We start from the raw sequence: 17,377 nt of genomic DNA, 5'->3' as shown, positions 1-17,377 counted from the left end.
ATATTCACAAAAATGTTTTTAATTCGTTTTATGAAGTCACACAAATTTAAGCAATGTGCCCTAGCTTATAGGTTTTTACAACAACTTCCTGACAATGAGTCCTGTTTTTATGTCAGTTCCTTTCTGCGAGCCGCTGTGCTGTCTTGCAGCTCTATGCATCCAGGATAAAGATTTGTTCCAATGCAATTGTGATTTTTACACAAGTTTTATCATTGCTTTGCATTGACTGATGAGTCATTTTCTTATGATAATTTTGTATTGAAGAAACTATATGTGTATCTGTTGGTTTGTAATTGTAGGGCTGTATTATGTGTACTTTTATGGTTGCTTTGACAGCCGTATAAAGAATTGAACCGAACTGAGTTAATCACCATCAGCTACTGTTAGGGCTTTTATTGGGCACTCTAGGATAAGGAAAGGAAATGAATAAGGAAATGAGTTATGTTAAGAACTGTTTCTATATTTTATCATAGTATATTGTGAGGTTAGCCAGTAAATTGGAGGATAAGAACTGGCTAAAATGTATAAATAATCACACTGTATGTTGTTTCCTGGGAACATGGACCTTGTCTAAAAGTAGTGTCAACGTTTTTTTTCGAAATAACCATTCCGGTAAAACACTATAAAATGGAGCGGCCTTCAAGATCCTTTTTGTGCGGGTGCCTTGTAGGTTGAATTGTAAGTTAGAGCAGTTGGGTGCAGCACAGCTTTCTTCTGATGTCAGCCTTTATGATATTAGTCCAGAAGCTAATGTGGTCGAGATTCTGAACGTTTATATCCCACTCGTCTGGTCCACTGAGGTACAAGTTGTCTGGAGGAATTTTGCCAACTATGTTGAACATATTAGGAAAGAGTATGATACTCTAAAGGAATCTAGGAAAGGTAAAGCGGGCAAGCATCTGACATTTATATGCGGTGATTTTAACATGCAACCATCCAACGCTATTGTTAATACAGAGGTATTGATTGAAGACCATTGTTTAGGCATCCTTGAGCCATCAATGAGAATAAATAAAACAATTGAGAAGATCATCATTCTTGATAAACCAACGGTTACGGTTTATCGACCCAGCATCCGCCCTAAACACACATGCATTGTTTGTTGTGGGGCGTGGGGAGCGCTGTCTAGTGCTGCCACAATAAAGGCGCTGATGCATCGCTACCCCTATCAAGGCCTCCCAGATAATTTCCTCTCATACCCCCTGCCCTCTGCACCCTGTGTAATGCCAAGACTACTCAGTTCCGAAATGACCTGCTCTTGTCGTTGCCACATACATGTAATTCATTCTGTTTTAGCCTTATAATTGTTATTGGTATTTTTATAGTGCTTACTACCCCTGCCGAGGCATTGAAGTGCTTTTTGGTGACTAGCACTCTACTCCGGAACCCAAAAAGTATTAGTGGTGGGCTAGTATCAGGGGAAAATATATGTTAATTTGAGCGGTACAAATGTGAGTCTGTTAGCTTGATTAAAAAGGACAATGAAGGGATAGAAAAGGGAAGCGTCTAGAAAGTGTTTATTTGGAGTTCATAGTAGTAGGAGTAGGTTTAGAATGGAGGGGAGAGTTTCTAGGTGTGGATTAGGGGAAAAAAGAGGTCTTGGATGAGTCTAAGGAGGGATACATGAGGGAAGGGTTTAGAAAGGCTTGTTTGGGAGATCTGAACAGTAAAATGAGGTTTGAGATGATGCGAGGAGGGATACGAGAAGGAAGAGCATAGAAAGGGTTATTTTGGAGATCATAGTATTATAAAAAGGTTTGGGATGAGTCACAAAGTGGAGATAGAGGATATATTGAGCGAGGTATAGGGTGAGATATAGGGTAGTGCATTGGAGAGGTTTAATTAGTTTAAAAAAAAAACATTTGTACAGTAGGAGTAAACTAATAAACATATAGATACATAAGTACAAGGAAGCTATGTAGGCATGAGGAAGATATCATATATAAAGATTTAAGTTATATTTAATAAACTCAGATATTCAAGTGTAGCTGAACTGTAAAGAAAATTTATTTTAGTGTTTAATTTATTTTCTTTTATTAGTTCAATGGTGATGCAATTGTAGATAAATAGTTATGATACAAATGTACATATTGTGATAAATAAATGCCGAACCACAAGCATCTAATCATATGATTTATATGAAAGACTATGCAATGACCTATATACATGTTAAGCATAGAATAATATAATCATATGTGATATGTGCATTTGTTAAGCATACCTAAAGAATATCGTATACATATATACATATGTATATATATACATATAATTATTATACACAGTTCTACAAAGGAATACACATATCTAGATACATACATGTAATCAAATTAAATGCTTATATACACAGGGATATGCTGTACCGTCAGTTATGCTTGAGTATGGTGGTTATGTAGGAAATAGCCAACTCTTGAGCAGTCTTCTGAAGATAAGACAGTTGTTCTGTAGATCTTATGTTTGGGGGTAATGAGTTCCCTGGTTTGGCTGCTTGAACACAGAAGGATGTGCCTCCTATGTTTTTTTTCCTGCATTGTGGGATTTTGATGCAAGGTGCCAATCTGGAGTGGAAGTTTCTTTGTTGAATGTATTTGGTGATTTTACTCCTGATGAAGAGCGGCCCTGTTCCATGTATTGCTTTCTGGGTGATACAAAGCTCCTCGAATGTGGATCTTCTGCCAACCGGTAACCAATGTAGGGCCCTCAAAGCTGGGGAGATGTGGGCATGTGGCTTTACATGTAGGAGTAGTCTGGCAGCAGAGTCCTGAATTTGTTGTAGTCTTTTAATAATTTATGAAGATGATCCGTGGTAGAGGCCATTGGTGTAATCAAGGTTAGACAGTACATGAGAGATAGTAGCTTGGACCTTGTGTGGAAATCCCAGGTCGGGGAAGATGCAACACGGAGTTTTCATAGTAATTAAACTTGATCTTTCTAATTTATCCACTTGGGCATTCATTGATAGCTTGGAGTCCATGGTAATTCCAAGGTATCTTACTTCCTTAGATACTTTAGGCGACAGGCCAGGTAATTTTTCCAATCACCACATGTGAGTATTTCCGTTTTGGAAGCATTCAATTTTAGATGGCTCCATGTCATCCACTGATCAACGGCACTGAGGCATTTGTGAGTTTCCAATTTCTTTGGGGCTTTCCAGTTAAAGGAGTATTTGTGTGTTGTCTGCATAGTTATAGTATGTGAGGTGAAAATCATTGCCGGTAATTACTTCATGTAGATGTTGAAGAGAATGGGTGAGATGATAGAGCCTTGAGGGACCTCTGCTTTTATTAAGTGCAGTTTGGATGAGAAAGGGGGAGAATGCAGGACATTTGTTCTGTTCTGGAAGGTAGGATGTGATCCAGTCAAGAGCAGTCCCTTCTATGCCGACGTCTTAGAGTCTTTGTATTAGAGTATTATGGTCAACTGTGTCGAAGGCAACTGAGAGGTGCAAGAGAATTATGCAGCAACCCTGTTCCAGTCTACAGTGTTCTTAATGCCATCCCAGACGGCGATGAGGCAACGTTTTTTTAATAATATCTCACTATTATACAATTGGCTTAATCCTCATCCCTATTAACCTTTCAAAAGCAGCGTATTATTATATATGACTGCCATATAAGTGCCTGATTCATCCCAAGACCTTCAAACCGACCAAAGGCACTGTTGTTTTAACAAATTTCACTGTCATACAATTAGCTTCATCCCCAACCCTACTGGCCATTTATAAGCAGTAGCAAATTATATGTAACTGCTTTATAAGTGCCTGTTTTGTACCTAGTCCTGCATCTTTTTTTTTATATTGAAAGGCTCTTCACAAAGAAACTACACCACTCCACACAAACAAACATACATGAAATCGTTAGCAAAGCATTAAAAACTATTGAATTGCCACAAACAATATACACTTAATGTCCACAGAACTACTATAGACCATTGAAAGCAAAAATAAAACCTCTTGCAAAGGCAAGACCTATTGGCTTTGCCAATGCTTGTTCTAAGGCGGTTGTGGCCCACTTTCACCACTGATGCTGTTCATTTCCACCACTTGGACAGCACTAGACCGCCCACTGATTTTACTGCTAGCAAACGGCCCGATTAGCAGCAATAATAGCTGGTGGGTTCTGTGAGTTCAACCTTTGGAAAAGAAACAAATAACAGCACCAAACTGAGAATTTTACAGCACTATTTTCTGATATATGTTCAAAAAACATTTAGAGGTTCCGAAGGGGCACTAAGCAAATATTCTAATATGTTTGTGTGGTCTACAAAAGACCTCTCATCAAAAGTATAGAGTATCTTTCTTTACTTATTTTTTTTAACCTGCCTCTTCAAGTAGATTCTGAAAATGTACTTTAAAGTGGAAAGGTGGACATCTGCCAATCTCGCTTTAGACAGAATCCCTCACCAGTTACTCAGAAACCTTTGGGTGCCTCTTTCCAAATTTCTATCTATTAAATTAGATCCGTTTGTAGTAGTCTATTAGTCAGGAAGCGATGCAGGTTTCACAAAACATACAGACATACCAAAAATTGGTTTTAAAAGACTTACATTAAACACAAACTTCTCTATATGGTCAGTGTAAAAAGGGGCATCCACTTGTATACCCTGTGTTAAGACAAGAGGTCACTGGAATTATGTGGCAGTTTTGGACCTGATTATGTGGCAGGGTTGACTAAATTATGCTGCAAGAAAAGGCAAATTACGCTGCGTAATGCAGCACATTTTGTGATAATATTACTTTACTACTTTGTCATTTTGACACATATTAACACTACCTGGGCAAAGTGCACCTCATTAGTAATAGTTCAACACCCAAAAACAGCAGTAAGCACCTTTTGCAAAGGGCCTTCCATTGTGCAGAAACACGTGTCGCTGCATTAATAGTACCTTTGAGTTAGAAGTGATTGTTTTTTATGGTAAAAATCTGCAGATTATGCATGGATTATGTGGCAAACGCTGCTATTCTATACAAATGGGTAAAATTCCGCAACTGCAGAATACCATATTTCCAGAGACCCTGGTTAAAATCTAAAATGAGTGTTTATATACTTCAATAGATTGAGTACCACAGCCTCAACACACAGCATGGCCAGCTCAGCCCTTCATCATCCGGAAGGGAATAACATGCGTTCTAAAAAGTTAGGAGTTCTCTCTCTCTCTCTCGATGAGATTTGCTTATATTCCCGGCATAAACAACAACCGTCCACTGTTGTCAATAGAATTACATTTTCTCTTCAAGAGAGTGCATTTTGCTCGTTTGCGTGTCTGATCACCAACGGGCTGGTGAGTGGTGACGCACAATGATGGGTAATCTGCCACTGGAATTATCTGTCACCTCCTCCTTCTAGCTGCTGTTGGATTATTTTAGTATGGGGGTAGAGAGTGGTTTGTGTACACAGGTCAGGTCCCCTCCTCTCTCTCCCTTATCTGAATCGATGTTAAATTAGAAATGTGAGTGTCGTACCGAGGTGCTGAGGGCACTAGGACCCTGCACAAGAACGAAGGGAGGGGCCAGCCACCGGACACCACTTCCTGCCAGGGAGGTGGATGGGATGGGGCAGAATTGGGAGACCAGGGACGTGCGAGGACGTTCCTTTGAGCACGGCACAACGAATGAGAATAAAGTAAACGAAGATCCCTAGCTGTGTCCTGGTGCAGGGCCGGACTGGCTACCGGGCTTTCCATAATAAACAATGCAAAACAAATGTTGTAGAAAGTATGCTTTAAAGCCTATTTGTTTTGCATTATTCATTTAAAAGCGCTGGCATCTCCCCTGCAACAAAATCAACCCCTCAGCAGTGAACCTGGACCCCACCCTGCCACCCCAGCAAACAAGCATTGACATAGCCAATAGGTCTCGCTTTTGGGACCTTAAAAGTGTTTAGCCATGCAACAGTTGATGTTGTTGCACAAAGGATATTGTGCTGCATAACTAAATACTTATAAGGTCCCAAAAGCGAGACCTATTGGCTATGCCAATGCTTGTTTTTTGTTAGGCACAGGCAGATTAAGCGATTTGCCCAGAATCACAGGATTTTCAGCGTCCCTGACGAGACTCGGACTTGGTTTGAGAAACTCTGAGGTCGACCGCTCTAGCCGTTAGGCCACACCCTCTACCCTACATTATTTTATCGAAGTGCTGCTACTACTTTAATGCAGCTGTAAGCAGCTGTCTTACGCTGACACCGCACATTATAGTGAATTACATCAAAAAGGCTCTGTCACTGGAGAATAGGAGCACGAAAAAGGCAAAATATAATTTTGCCAGTGTCTCAGACCATTTCTACAGCAGAGCTGATGGGCATTTTTTTTGTGTACTTATTAAACAAAATACGGTTCAAGACCTGGCCACCACTTTGATCTAAGGAAAGCCAAGTGTACCTACCGATAACTCAATTGTCATTTCAACAAAGACATTTCAAGTTTCCGAAAGATACAGGCCAAAGTGGTTTGACAATTTGGGCAAACATGTGACTGTTTTTTTGTTTGGAGCCGCCTGTCTGTCCAGGCATTACTCAAGCTTTCACTATTGGAATCCTGTAGTTGTGAGACAATAAACTTGCCCTACAGATCTGACTTTGTTGTGAACAGGATACACGTTGAGTAGAGACAGTAGGGTAGGTAAATACAAAGCGATGTGATGCTAGGTCTGAAATCCTGAAGCTAGGGTATTTTTGTTGAGGCTCTAACTGCTGTCAGGACAGCTCGGTGGGTTTAACGCGCTGCTACGTAGCTCTGTATGAAACCCGAGGTCGGATATGCTATATACAAATGATTTTGTGATTTGCATAGGAGGCTCGGCAGTAACTCCCTGTGAGTCTGCCTCAGCGGACACTGTTGTTTGTGCGACGCCTGCTTGACATGTTCATGTTACGATTGCAGTCATCTGTGGAAAGCGCTCAGAAGCTTCTAGGAGCTACGTCGTTATTTCAATGACATAAAAAACAAGACAAGCCCGGCGGAGCGTGGCGAGCGCGCTCTTGGGGGCGGGGGAGCGCATTCCAGGCGGGGGAGCGGACCCTTTGAAGTGCGATGCCAAACGGATTGCATGGCGGCACGATGCGCGTGATTGCGCGCGTGCTAGCCATGCAATCCGCTTTTTGGGAGCACTTTTAAGACCCCCTTACAATAGTCTCGCTTTGCGATCGCTTACGCGATAGCAAGGCGAGACCTAAAAACGCCCCGTAGCCAGCCCGGCCCTGTCCTGGTGTTCTTTGGGGTCCCACACCACAGCGAGGCCCTGGGAGGAGGTGTGAGAGAGAAGTGGGGGGAAGGGATGTAGTTTAAGGGAGGTGAGGAAGATAGTTTGGCAATACATGAAGAGAATGGGAAGGCTTTGGTGACCTCGGAATAAAATTAGTTATTAAAAACAGGTTTCTAAGCAATTTTATTGTGCCACTCTGAAACTAGATGCCCTGGGCCTTGGCCCAGCTCGCCCCTGCCTAAAGCCGCCCCTTGTTTCATGTTTATCTATACTCCTTTCAATGTACACAGCTGTTTACCTGTTCATGTCAATCTATAAGAGACGAAGATTTCTGATGTGTGTGGAGACTCGTAATACTAAATTACTACTAACATCAACTCATGGTAATACTAAATTACTACTAACATCAACTCATGGTAGCCACACTCAGGGCCGTAAGTCGGACAGGTCCCTCCCGGTCTCTGTAGTAATTCAAAGCGGACATTGAACAGTGTTCCTCTCGGGTTCTACAGCCATGTCTTGCAAAAAACACTGATAGATCTCTGAACAATGAATGTGAAAACTTTAAGGTAATCCATGTCAGAGATTTAATTCCTATTTTTATTTCACATGTTTAGCACTCCTAGGGAATGCAAGATTAAGTAGGCTATTTCCAGGATGTTGTGTTCCCGTAATTTTTTTGTGTAGCATATTGCTCTTGTATAGAGTGGTGGCTCCTCCACTAAGGCAGAGGAGCGCCGCCCCACTAAACAAAAGTATTTTTTTTTTATAATTACCATTATTATCATTTTAGTTTTCCTATTTCAGTCAGTGGTTCTCGGGACAAGCGGGACTGGCCAGAGCGGGGGAGGAGTGGTTTACTCTCCCTAAGTGCACACGACTGCTTGTCTGTCCCTCTTTAGCTGGCCAAACAGTCCTGGGCACTTTGTATCTTCTCCACCAGGCTGCCTTGCACAGCCTGGTGAGGAACATGCAAAGTCTCCCATTCCCCGTCTGAGCACAGAACCACGGTGCTCAGACCAATCATAACGCTGCATTGCAGCATTGTGATTGGCTCAGGGGAGCTTGGCAGCCCAGGTGCTTCTTGCTGCCGGCCGGGACTGCAAGAAGAAGGAAGATGACGGAGGAGAGGATGAGGCCGGCTGTTAAAGTTATGTGGGGTTTTTTTGTTTCTTTTTTCATCGCCTCCAACCCACCTGCCCACCACCCGGGCCTGATAGCAGCCGCTACTGCTTGTATAGCACATACTTTGAACTGAGTCACTTCCAGGTGTTTGTAATGGGCCATAATTGAGAGCTCTGGGGTTGAGGCGGAAGGCAGTGAGAGTTTCTCAGTGCCTTTGTCAATGGGTCAAAAAGGTGTTCAGAGTACATAGTCATTCATTCCTTGGCTTTTCTGCAGAGCACACAGATCAGTAGTCATGTATTCTAGCTAAAGTTGTCATTCTGCGCAAATGTGTGAAGGAGGTACATAGTTGTCAAAATATTGAAGGAAAATGCAGTGCTTACAGGTGAGTGAGTGTGTTGTGTGGTGGAGTGGGGAAGACGCGAGGGAGTGCATTCAGGAGAGAGTGAAAAGCAGGTGCTGAATAGGAAAGAGATGAGGTGTAAGATATGCAGATGGACGAGATATGGAGAGAGAAACGATGGACATGTCTAAGATAGCGTGAACTTAACAGGAGTCCTTGAGACACTCTGAAGACCACTCGCTACCCCTTTCACAGGCCTCAGTAATGTTTAATTTACAGTCTCAATTTCAGAATTGAAACTTTTTCAGTTTCATTATTTACCACAAAATAATTGTTACTCATTTATCTTTTATAGCTAACAACCATAGGCCAAGCCAGTAGTCTAGTCTTGATCAGGGTGTGTCAGTTGTTGTGTTGTATGTATGGCTGCAACAATAGAAAGCTTGGGGAGGAACCGAAATACAGGGAGGGTGGAATACTATAGAAATCACAGAAATTTAGCTTATGTGTTTAAGAAGAAACATGGTTCCTACCCAGGCCCCAAATGCATCACCTTAATTTTAAATGTATACATTTTATCCTCTAAATATTCACCAAAATGTCATGCATGTCCAATGTACCTTGTAAGCTGGCGGTATTTGTTGGCAAAGCCTGGAGGTTATTAGTGTATATGTATATCTGACTTTATGATTAGTTTTTGCCTGTTAAAAACCTGGAATGTCTCTTTTGTAGGCAGCCGTGCAACCACTGGTGCAATAAAAAATTATAACAATAATAAGGGCAAGAACCTACCTTGCTGCATACTGTTTCAAAAATTATTATTTGCATATTTGAGATAATTTATATATATATTTATATTTATATATATTTAGTCTAACGGTAGAAAGATAACAAGACACCATTAATGACCAGATCACAGATGGAAACAAATGTAATGAAAGTAACCCAATACACCAAGTCAGATGTTTTTGATGCATCAGCTAGTAGGAGCATGAGAAGAAAATACTTTTCCTAGGTGAAATCTATGCAAAAAGAAAACTTGCTGATGTTTTTACCAATATTCCTACGGTTGATGAACAGGGTGTAGGATATATGGTATTACTGTATTTACATCTCCCAAAGTTTTGTTGAATGTTAGTTAAGGATTCATGTTAGTCTACAGACCACACTTTGGAATAGTTGAGGATTCATGTAAGCCTACAAACCACAATTTGTGATAGTTAAGGAATCATGTAAGCCTACAAACCACACTTTGTGATAGTTAAGGATTCATGTAAGCCTACAAACCACACGTTGGGGTAGTTAAGGATTCAGGTAAGCTTCCAAACCACACTTTGTGATAGTTAAGGATTCATGTAAGCCTAAGAACCACAAGTTGGGATAGTTAAGGATTCAGGTAAGCCTCCAGACCACACGTTAGGATAGTTAAGGATTCAGGTAAGCCTCCAAACCACACTTTGTGATAGTTAAGGATTCATGTAAGTCTACAAACCACACTTTGCGATAGTTAAGGATTCATGTAAGCCTCCAAGCCACACTTTGTGATAGTTAAGGATTCATGTAAGCCTACAAACCACACGTTGGGGTAGTTAAGGATTCAGGTAAGCTTCCAAACCACACTTTGTGATAGTTAAGGATTCATGTAAGCCTACGGACCACACGTTGGGATAGTTAAGGATTCGGGTAAGCTTACAAACCACACTTTGTGATAGTTAAGGATTCATGTAAGCCTCCAAACCACACGTTGGGATAGTTAAGGATTCAGGTAAGCCTCCAAACCACACGTTAGGATAGTTAAGGATTCAGGTAAGCCTCCAAACCACACTTTGTGATAGTTAAGGATTCATGTAAGCCTCCAAACCACACTTTGTGATAATTAAGGATTCATGTAAGCCTACGAACCACACGTTGGGATAGTTAAGGATTCAGGTAAGCTTACAAACCAAACTTTGTGATAGTGAGGATTCATGTAAGCCTCCAAACCACACGTTGGGATAGTTAAGGATTCAGGTAAGCCTCCAAACCACACGTTAGGATAGTTAAGGATTCAGGTAAGCCTCCAAACCACACTTTGTGATAGTTAAGGATTCATGTAAGCCCCCAAACCACACTTTGTGATAGTTAAGGATTCAGGTAAGCCTACAAACCACACTTTGTGATAGTTAAGGATTCAGGTAAGCCTACACACCACACTTTGTGATAGTTAAGGATTCATGTAAACCTCCAAGCCACACTTTGGGATAGTTAAGGATTCATGTAAGCCTACAAACCACACTTAGTCCTTGATCCTTATTTGCCTTTGGAAAAACTTTAACTTCCTGCCCGAAGAAGGTGCTAAACTAGCAAAAGTATGATTATCTCTTTGCCAAACTGTTTGCAAGCTTTAACTGGTAGGTCGATTGGACCAGGCAACTTGTTGCTCATCACATGTTGTATTACCTCGACTTTTGTGATTTTATTTATCTAATAGTTATTGCTCATCAGATTCTAAGAACGGCAGCGATAGCCGTTCGAAATTATATTTAATTTTTTCACTTCAGTGCAAGACGTATGTGAGCACAGCCTGCTGTAATACTCCTAAAATGCGTCACAAACACTGTTTTCACTATCTCTTTGATTCTTTATGCTATGGGTTGATTCGTTATGTTTATAATGCTAGCTTTTTACCACTCTTTTTTTGCAAATTCATAGCACAAGCTCTTACTCATTCTAACCGTGCAGTGAAATCTGTTATTGAACTTTCATTAGACTTTGATACTAAATTGGGAAATGGTGCCTTGCACATATGATTTTGGCCGTGCCAGACCATCGTACCATGTGCCAAGCTGATATTAAGCTGAAAAAAGCTTTTCTGTTTTGACTTTTATCGGTTGGTAGAAGAAATAACTGGGTGTGACCAACCAAATTTCTTTTTGACAGTTGATATCCTTTACAATAATACCACAAACACTCTCACAAAACCCATGAAAACATTCCTCCACACTCTAGGTTATCTTTCGCTCCTCACCCACCATTACCACCATCCGTTTAGACCTGTTACAACTTTCACACAGACGTCCCTAGGCTTCCTTTCCCATTTTTAGATTTGTCTTCCAGCCCACAAACCTTCAGGATTATCCAAAATAACAATCTGAAAAAATAAAAATGGCACACAAAAATGTCTTACCACAAAAACATGCAAACCATAAGCTGTATTATCTATATTTCTGTTTAAGGCACACTAAATTTTCCGGGGAACCAAGGATTGTGTTAGTACATTTGTTGTTAAACTGTTTTCAAGGACCACTCAACTACAGACTGCACTAGAAGAGCTGTGGTTGTTGCTTTGCAGAACCACAGTGGTTTTGAGGTCTGTGAGATTTGTGTGATGACGTTTTCAGTTGACAGTGCAGGGTTTTCCCAGTTATTGATTCAAACACAGCTGGACAAAACTGTGAAAATGAGTTAAAAACGAGAATTGCCTTTCAGGCAAACTTTAATAAACTTTTTTAATTCAAAAGTTGATGAATGCCGTTTTCTATTTAAAGAGGGCTTAAAGAGACTTCAAACAGCCTCTGTTCCAAAAATACTGTAAATTTTCTAAGGCAGTGTTTTTTTAACTGTTTGACTTTTGTGGAACCCCCCTTAATGATTACTGGAACCCATTATTGTTTTCTGGGGACCCCCACTGAGTCATTACTAAAGTCCGGGGACCGCAACGTAAGCATTTTTGATAATTTGAATGGCTAAACAGTACTCAAAAGAAACAGAGGTAGGCATTCATCAAACAAATGACAAAATATTTAATTTAATTCACAAACAAATGTAAAAAACAAACAAAATTTTAATGGTAATGTTGCAGTTTTAATTTTTTTTTATTAAAGTCACTCATCGTCCATACTATATTTCGTTTGATGCACTTACCCATCTCTCACGAATCAAGCAAACTTTATTTTTAGCTTCCGATTTCAAATGCCTTCACATTTACAGAATGTTTCAAATTGTCAATTTTACATTTTGATTCTTTATTAACCTATTAATATTATTGCGTGTTTTAAGCAGTTGCGGGCCCCCTGATGTAGGCTTCGCGGACCCCCACAGGCCCCGGACCACAGGTTAAGAACCACTGTTCTAAGGTATTAAATTATGTCTCTCTCACCTAATTGCAAGAATGAACAATCTGGAGATAGTGGTGTATGAATGCTACATTTGGCACACCATACTGAGCTATAGGACGGGGAACTGGGAATGCCATGGCAACATTGTGATGCAGAGTTGTGGTTACAGTTACAAGAGGTCCCTGGAGGTGGGTAGTTTAGGTAGTCAGCATGAGCCAAAGTTCTGCCATAAAGTTGCCAACTTATACTTTGCTGCCGAGAACGTAAGTTTCATGACATAGACGGTGCAGTTCCATAGTTATTACAACATTGAAAATAAATATGACTTGTGCCTTCTGTGAATAAGTGTAGCTTTGGGAGGATTCAACTTTGAAACTAAATCCCAGTCCTGCGTTAAATTAATTCAGTTATAGTTTAGTCATTCTCAGCTCCGACATAATTTCGATTCTGGGGCAACTGAGTCAACCACCATTTACAACAAAATCATTGCAAAAATATCTAAATACAGTTTCTTCCTTACAACTTAGGGCTCGATTCCGATGTCATTCGGAAGGCCTCCAGACGGGTACTGGAACGTACAAATCCGATTCAGAGCCTATGTTTCCGACCGAGTTGTCCCCCATTCCGAACGACCAAGTACAATGTGAAGATCTCGTCCGCATTGACCGAATCATTTCCGAACCCGATCCTGTCTGACTCTTTGGAGCTGAATCGTGACCGCACTATGGAGCCAGATTCCGAACGAGCAAGTACGATGCGCAATTCGGACAGCTGTATCGACTCGGTCTCAGCGAGGAAAACAGCTGCCGGAATCGGACTTCGTGGGGCCATAGTAGGCCCCCCTTCACCCGTAACCCTCCGGATTCAGTTGCAGGAGTGCGCATGGCTCCCCCGATCCAAGCATGCACAGTGTGGTGGGCAATGTGGGGTGCCTGCCACAGGGTGTATGCTTTTCACCACCCACCCCTTTTTTTGCTATGGGAGCCTGTGTACGCATCGGTATACAGGCACCTATAGAGTTCAATGGGAGTCCGAGCGAACCGAGTCCGTCAGCATACAGTTGCATTGTACTCGTTTGGTCGGACTCGCACAGCCCGATTCGCTAGGAAAGCCCTCCGGATCCGAGTCGTAAGGAGGGCTTTCCTAACGAGAACGGAATCGAGCCCTTAATGTAAAAACAAAATGATCTAAAATTTTGACATAGAAAGAAAACATGTATTAAATCAGTGCAGTGTAATGAGGTAAACAAATAAAGGAATCATTCCGGTCTATGGGAAACTGAGTCGAAACTGGAAAGTGAGAATCGGGGATTACCCACTAATCATATAAAGAGGGATATGGCTTTGAGAAGAACAAAAATCAAGGGCCAGCTGTACGACGGTTATTAGCGTGCGCAAACGGGTCTTAGACCCGTTTGGGCACGCTAAAAACCATGGGCCCATGCACAAACAGTATTTTGCGAGTTGCATATAAATTGCGACTTGCAAAATACTGTTTTGCGACTCGGTATTTGGAAGGGGCGTTCCCTTCCAAATAGCGACTCCATAGCCATGCACGAATGTTTTGCGACTGCAATTGCAGTCGCAAAACACTCCCAAATTACCACCTACTTCAAGTACGTGGTAATGCATTCGCAAATGGGAAGGGGTCCCTAGGGGACCCCTTTCCCTTTGCAAATGCATGCAAAATTATTTTTTAAGGGCAGGCAGTGGTCCCAGGGACTATTGCCTGCCCTTAAAAAATGAAACGAAAATGTTTCATTTTTTTTGTAAATGCTTCCCATTTTCCTTTAAGGGGCCCAACAGGCCACCGTCCCTGGGAGGGCCAGCCATTCCAAATTGGGTCGCAAAATGCGAGTGGCTCATTATTATTCATGAGCCTTGCATTTTGCGACCCCATTGGGAATCGCAAACAGTGTCCAAGACAGTCGCGAGTTGCTATTTGGCAGGTCGTACATCTTGCCCCAAGTGTTTAGAGGTATTTAAAAAGTCAAAACAATGTTTACAAAATCTGTGCCGTTTACGGCACAAACAAACATTTGTAGGCGGTAATCTATATGTGCAGTTATGGATGGTACTGGTGTCTTCCCTTTATAGGAGTTATATTTTTGGAGACAGCACCATTGAGGAGATTTCTGAACTACTAACAATGGAAACCATGTTTGGAAACATGGATTAAATGGCACAATCTGATAACAAAAGTGCCACATCTGCTAAATCAATATAATAGTATACACCTGAAACTAGTCCTTTCATATGCTTTTGCAGACCCGGGACACAAACATTATGTGGTGCTCCTCTCAGGTTTAGTGGTACCTTGAGCACCTCCTTCAAAATAAAAAAAATATCCTGAGACAGCTACAGCATAATGGTACTGCCTAGTGGAGGCTGATATTTAATGCTTCATCATCAGTACATCAAAAAAGCAAGCAAAGCCTGTTTTTGTGTAATATAAATACATATAACAGTGGCAGGGTAGGCCTCTAAAAAAGCTTTGTCTGAGTCCGATAGCTCTAGCATCAACCTCTGGTCATGACCGTGCCTCAAGACTAATCAGTTCTGAGTTTTGTAATTTAAACCAAGGCCAAAGTGTTCTACATAAAGTTTGAGTGGTGAATTTTAAAACTAATAAACAGTTGGGTGTAGAATTCTAGATGACTTTGAATTAGATGCATATGACAATTATGAAATTGATCAGGTAAGTTTTTTCTAAATTCTAAACGGCATTGCATTTGTAGATGAAATGTAGTACAAATTGCCTACACGCAGTGGTTCCCAAACTCTGGTCTGGGGACCCCTGGGGGTCCGTGAAGCCTCCATGGGGGTCTGCGAATACTTATAATATTAAATAATATTAACAGAGTCATAAAGTGTACATAAATAAAGAAGCTTAATGTTCTATTGAAAAGTTTAAAACATACTGTAAATATGAAGGAATTTGAAACTGGAGGCTTAAAATTAAATTAGTATCCTCAGATTGATTTGTGATAGCAGTGCAGGTGCATCAAACAGAGCATAGTAGGAACGACGAGTGACCTTAATTGAATTAAAAAGCTCCAACCTTTCTGTTACAATTACATTCAGATTTTTCTTTATATATGTGTTTGCGTATTAAATTAAATGTTTCATCATTTGTGGATTTGTTTGATGAATGCTTTCTTCTGTATTTTGAGGTTTAAATCCTCGACGACGCTTAGGCCGGGGTCTCCGGCATCCAGTAATGACTTCTGGGGGTTCCCGGATTCCAATAATGATTCAGTGGGGGTCCACGGGTTCCAATAATGATTAATTGAGGGTCCCCAGAATTCAAAAGTTTGGGAACCACTGGCCTACAGTGTATTGCGCATAATGAATTTTAATGTACATTAAATGCGTGCAATATAATCACATAGGAGTGTTAATTACAATAACATTAAGGGTATGTTGAGGCAGTCACAGTCCAAGATGCTTCCAGTCTTGTGCACTTAACCCAAACGCAGCCCAGTAAACCGAGTGATATTAGGATGAAAAAGGATAATCAGAGCCTCATGATGATTGCTGGTAAAACAGGAATGGAAAATATTTGAAGGAGAGCTTATGGTGTCCAAAACTGCACACACTGTTCACCCAATGAGATTTTTCTTAAGGAAGAAACTATAAGGTACTGGAAGAAAGGAACAACGGATTCCAATTCAGGGCCAGACTGCATTTCACCATGGAAGACAAAGTGCTTTGTTGAGGACATGGAGACCACTGTCATTTGTGGGTGATCGGTATGGTCTATCACTTCACCAAGAACTTTGAATGGAGGGTTCTTTTTGGGATGTTGTGTTGGGGCAGGTCTTTTAATCAAAGCTGTAGCTGTTAGGGTCCATTCATTATTGAGAGTATGGTCACTTCCTTGAAGATGATCAGTCAAAAGTCACTTTATTTAGCATTAAAGACATGGAGGTACCTTCTTTGAAGATTTGACAGTAAATGTCCTTATTTTGGGGAAGTGATAGAAAATCTCCATTATTTGAGGGCTGGGAAGTAGAGAAACTGTCTCTGAGGATGTGGAGGTTCCTTAACTGAGGCCATGAAAGTGTGTTCACTGAAGATGAGTTGAGGGTCCCTTCACTGAGGGTGTGACGGTGAAGTTCCCTTCATTATGACAAGGGAGTGACGATGCCTTCATTAAGGAAACTCCTTTGTTGAGGCTAGTGAGGTAAGTATCTCTTCTTGAGGGAGATTGGTCGTACATTCTGTCCTTTAGGATTTGTGGGATGTTATCCACTGAGAATGCAACAGAGCTGGCAATCGCCTCAATTTTTTCTTGAGTCATTTCTGGTTCCTAACTTTTTTGAAAGCTGTGGACCCCAGGGGTCTATAACTCAGTTAGTTCAGAGTTTGCTCAATGTAATACACATTACCATTTGCTCCTTTGGTGTCACTTTCAAAGCCATTGTTTTCCAGGCCAATTCCGGCCCTAGGCCCATGGCCATTTTGACAGCTGTCTGTGGTCCTACTTAATCTCGCCTCCTCCTCTTGCCGCTCCAGCAGGACGGCATGGTTAATATTGGGACCTGGAAAGGAAAAAACAATGGAGTAGAGAAAAACATCAGCATAACTTCAGAATCACTAGGGGTTAAGCATA

At 41.2% G+C, this 17,377-nt stretch overlaps 1 protein-coding gene and 2 long non-coding RNA genes across 3 annotated transcripts in view; 2 read left to right on the top strand and 1 right to left on the bottom strand.

The window, feature by feature from the left end:
- LOC146784336 (uncharacterized) overlaps positions 1 to 17,377 on the top strand; it is a 225,014-nt gene that overhangs the window by 183,531 nt on the left and 24,106 nt on the right. The gene's annotated exons all lie outside the window — the stretch shown is intronic.
- Positions 9,959 to 15,091, top strand: LOC146784337 (uncharacterized). Its single transcript, XR_014970915.1, has 2 exons — positions 9,959 to 10,799; positions 10,841 to 15,091. It is a non-coding gene; the product is annotated as an uncharacterized LOC146784337 (long non-coding RNA).
- The window catches only part of NPC1L1 (NPC1 like intracellular cholesterol transporter 1), a 163,615-nt gene continuing 158,361 nt past the window's right edge, over positions 12,124 to 17,377 (bottom strand). Inside the window, 1 exon segment of the mRNA XM_085636098.1 lies at positions 12,124 to 17,306. Coding sequence (XP_085492224.1) covers positions 17,119 to 17,306 — 188 coding nt within the window. The 3' untranslated portion in view covers positions 12,124 to 17,118.

The sequence above is a fragment of the Triturus cristatus genome, chromosome 11, assembly GCF_964204655.1.
Source record: "Triturus cristatus chromosome 11, aTriCri1.1, whole genome shotgun sequence".
NCBI lineage: Eukaryota > Metazoa > Chordata > Amphibia > Caudata > Salamandridae > Triturus > Triturus cristatus.
The sequence above is the reverse complement of the archived record's forward strand: the minus strand, read 5'-3'. Positions and strand labels throughout refer to the sequence as shown.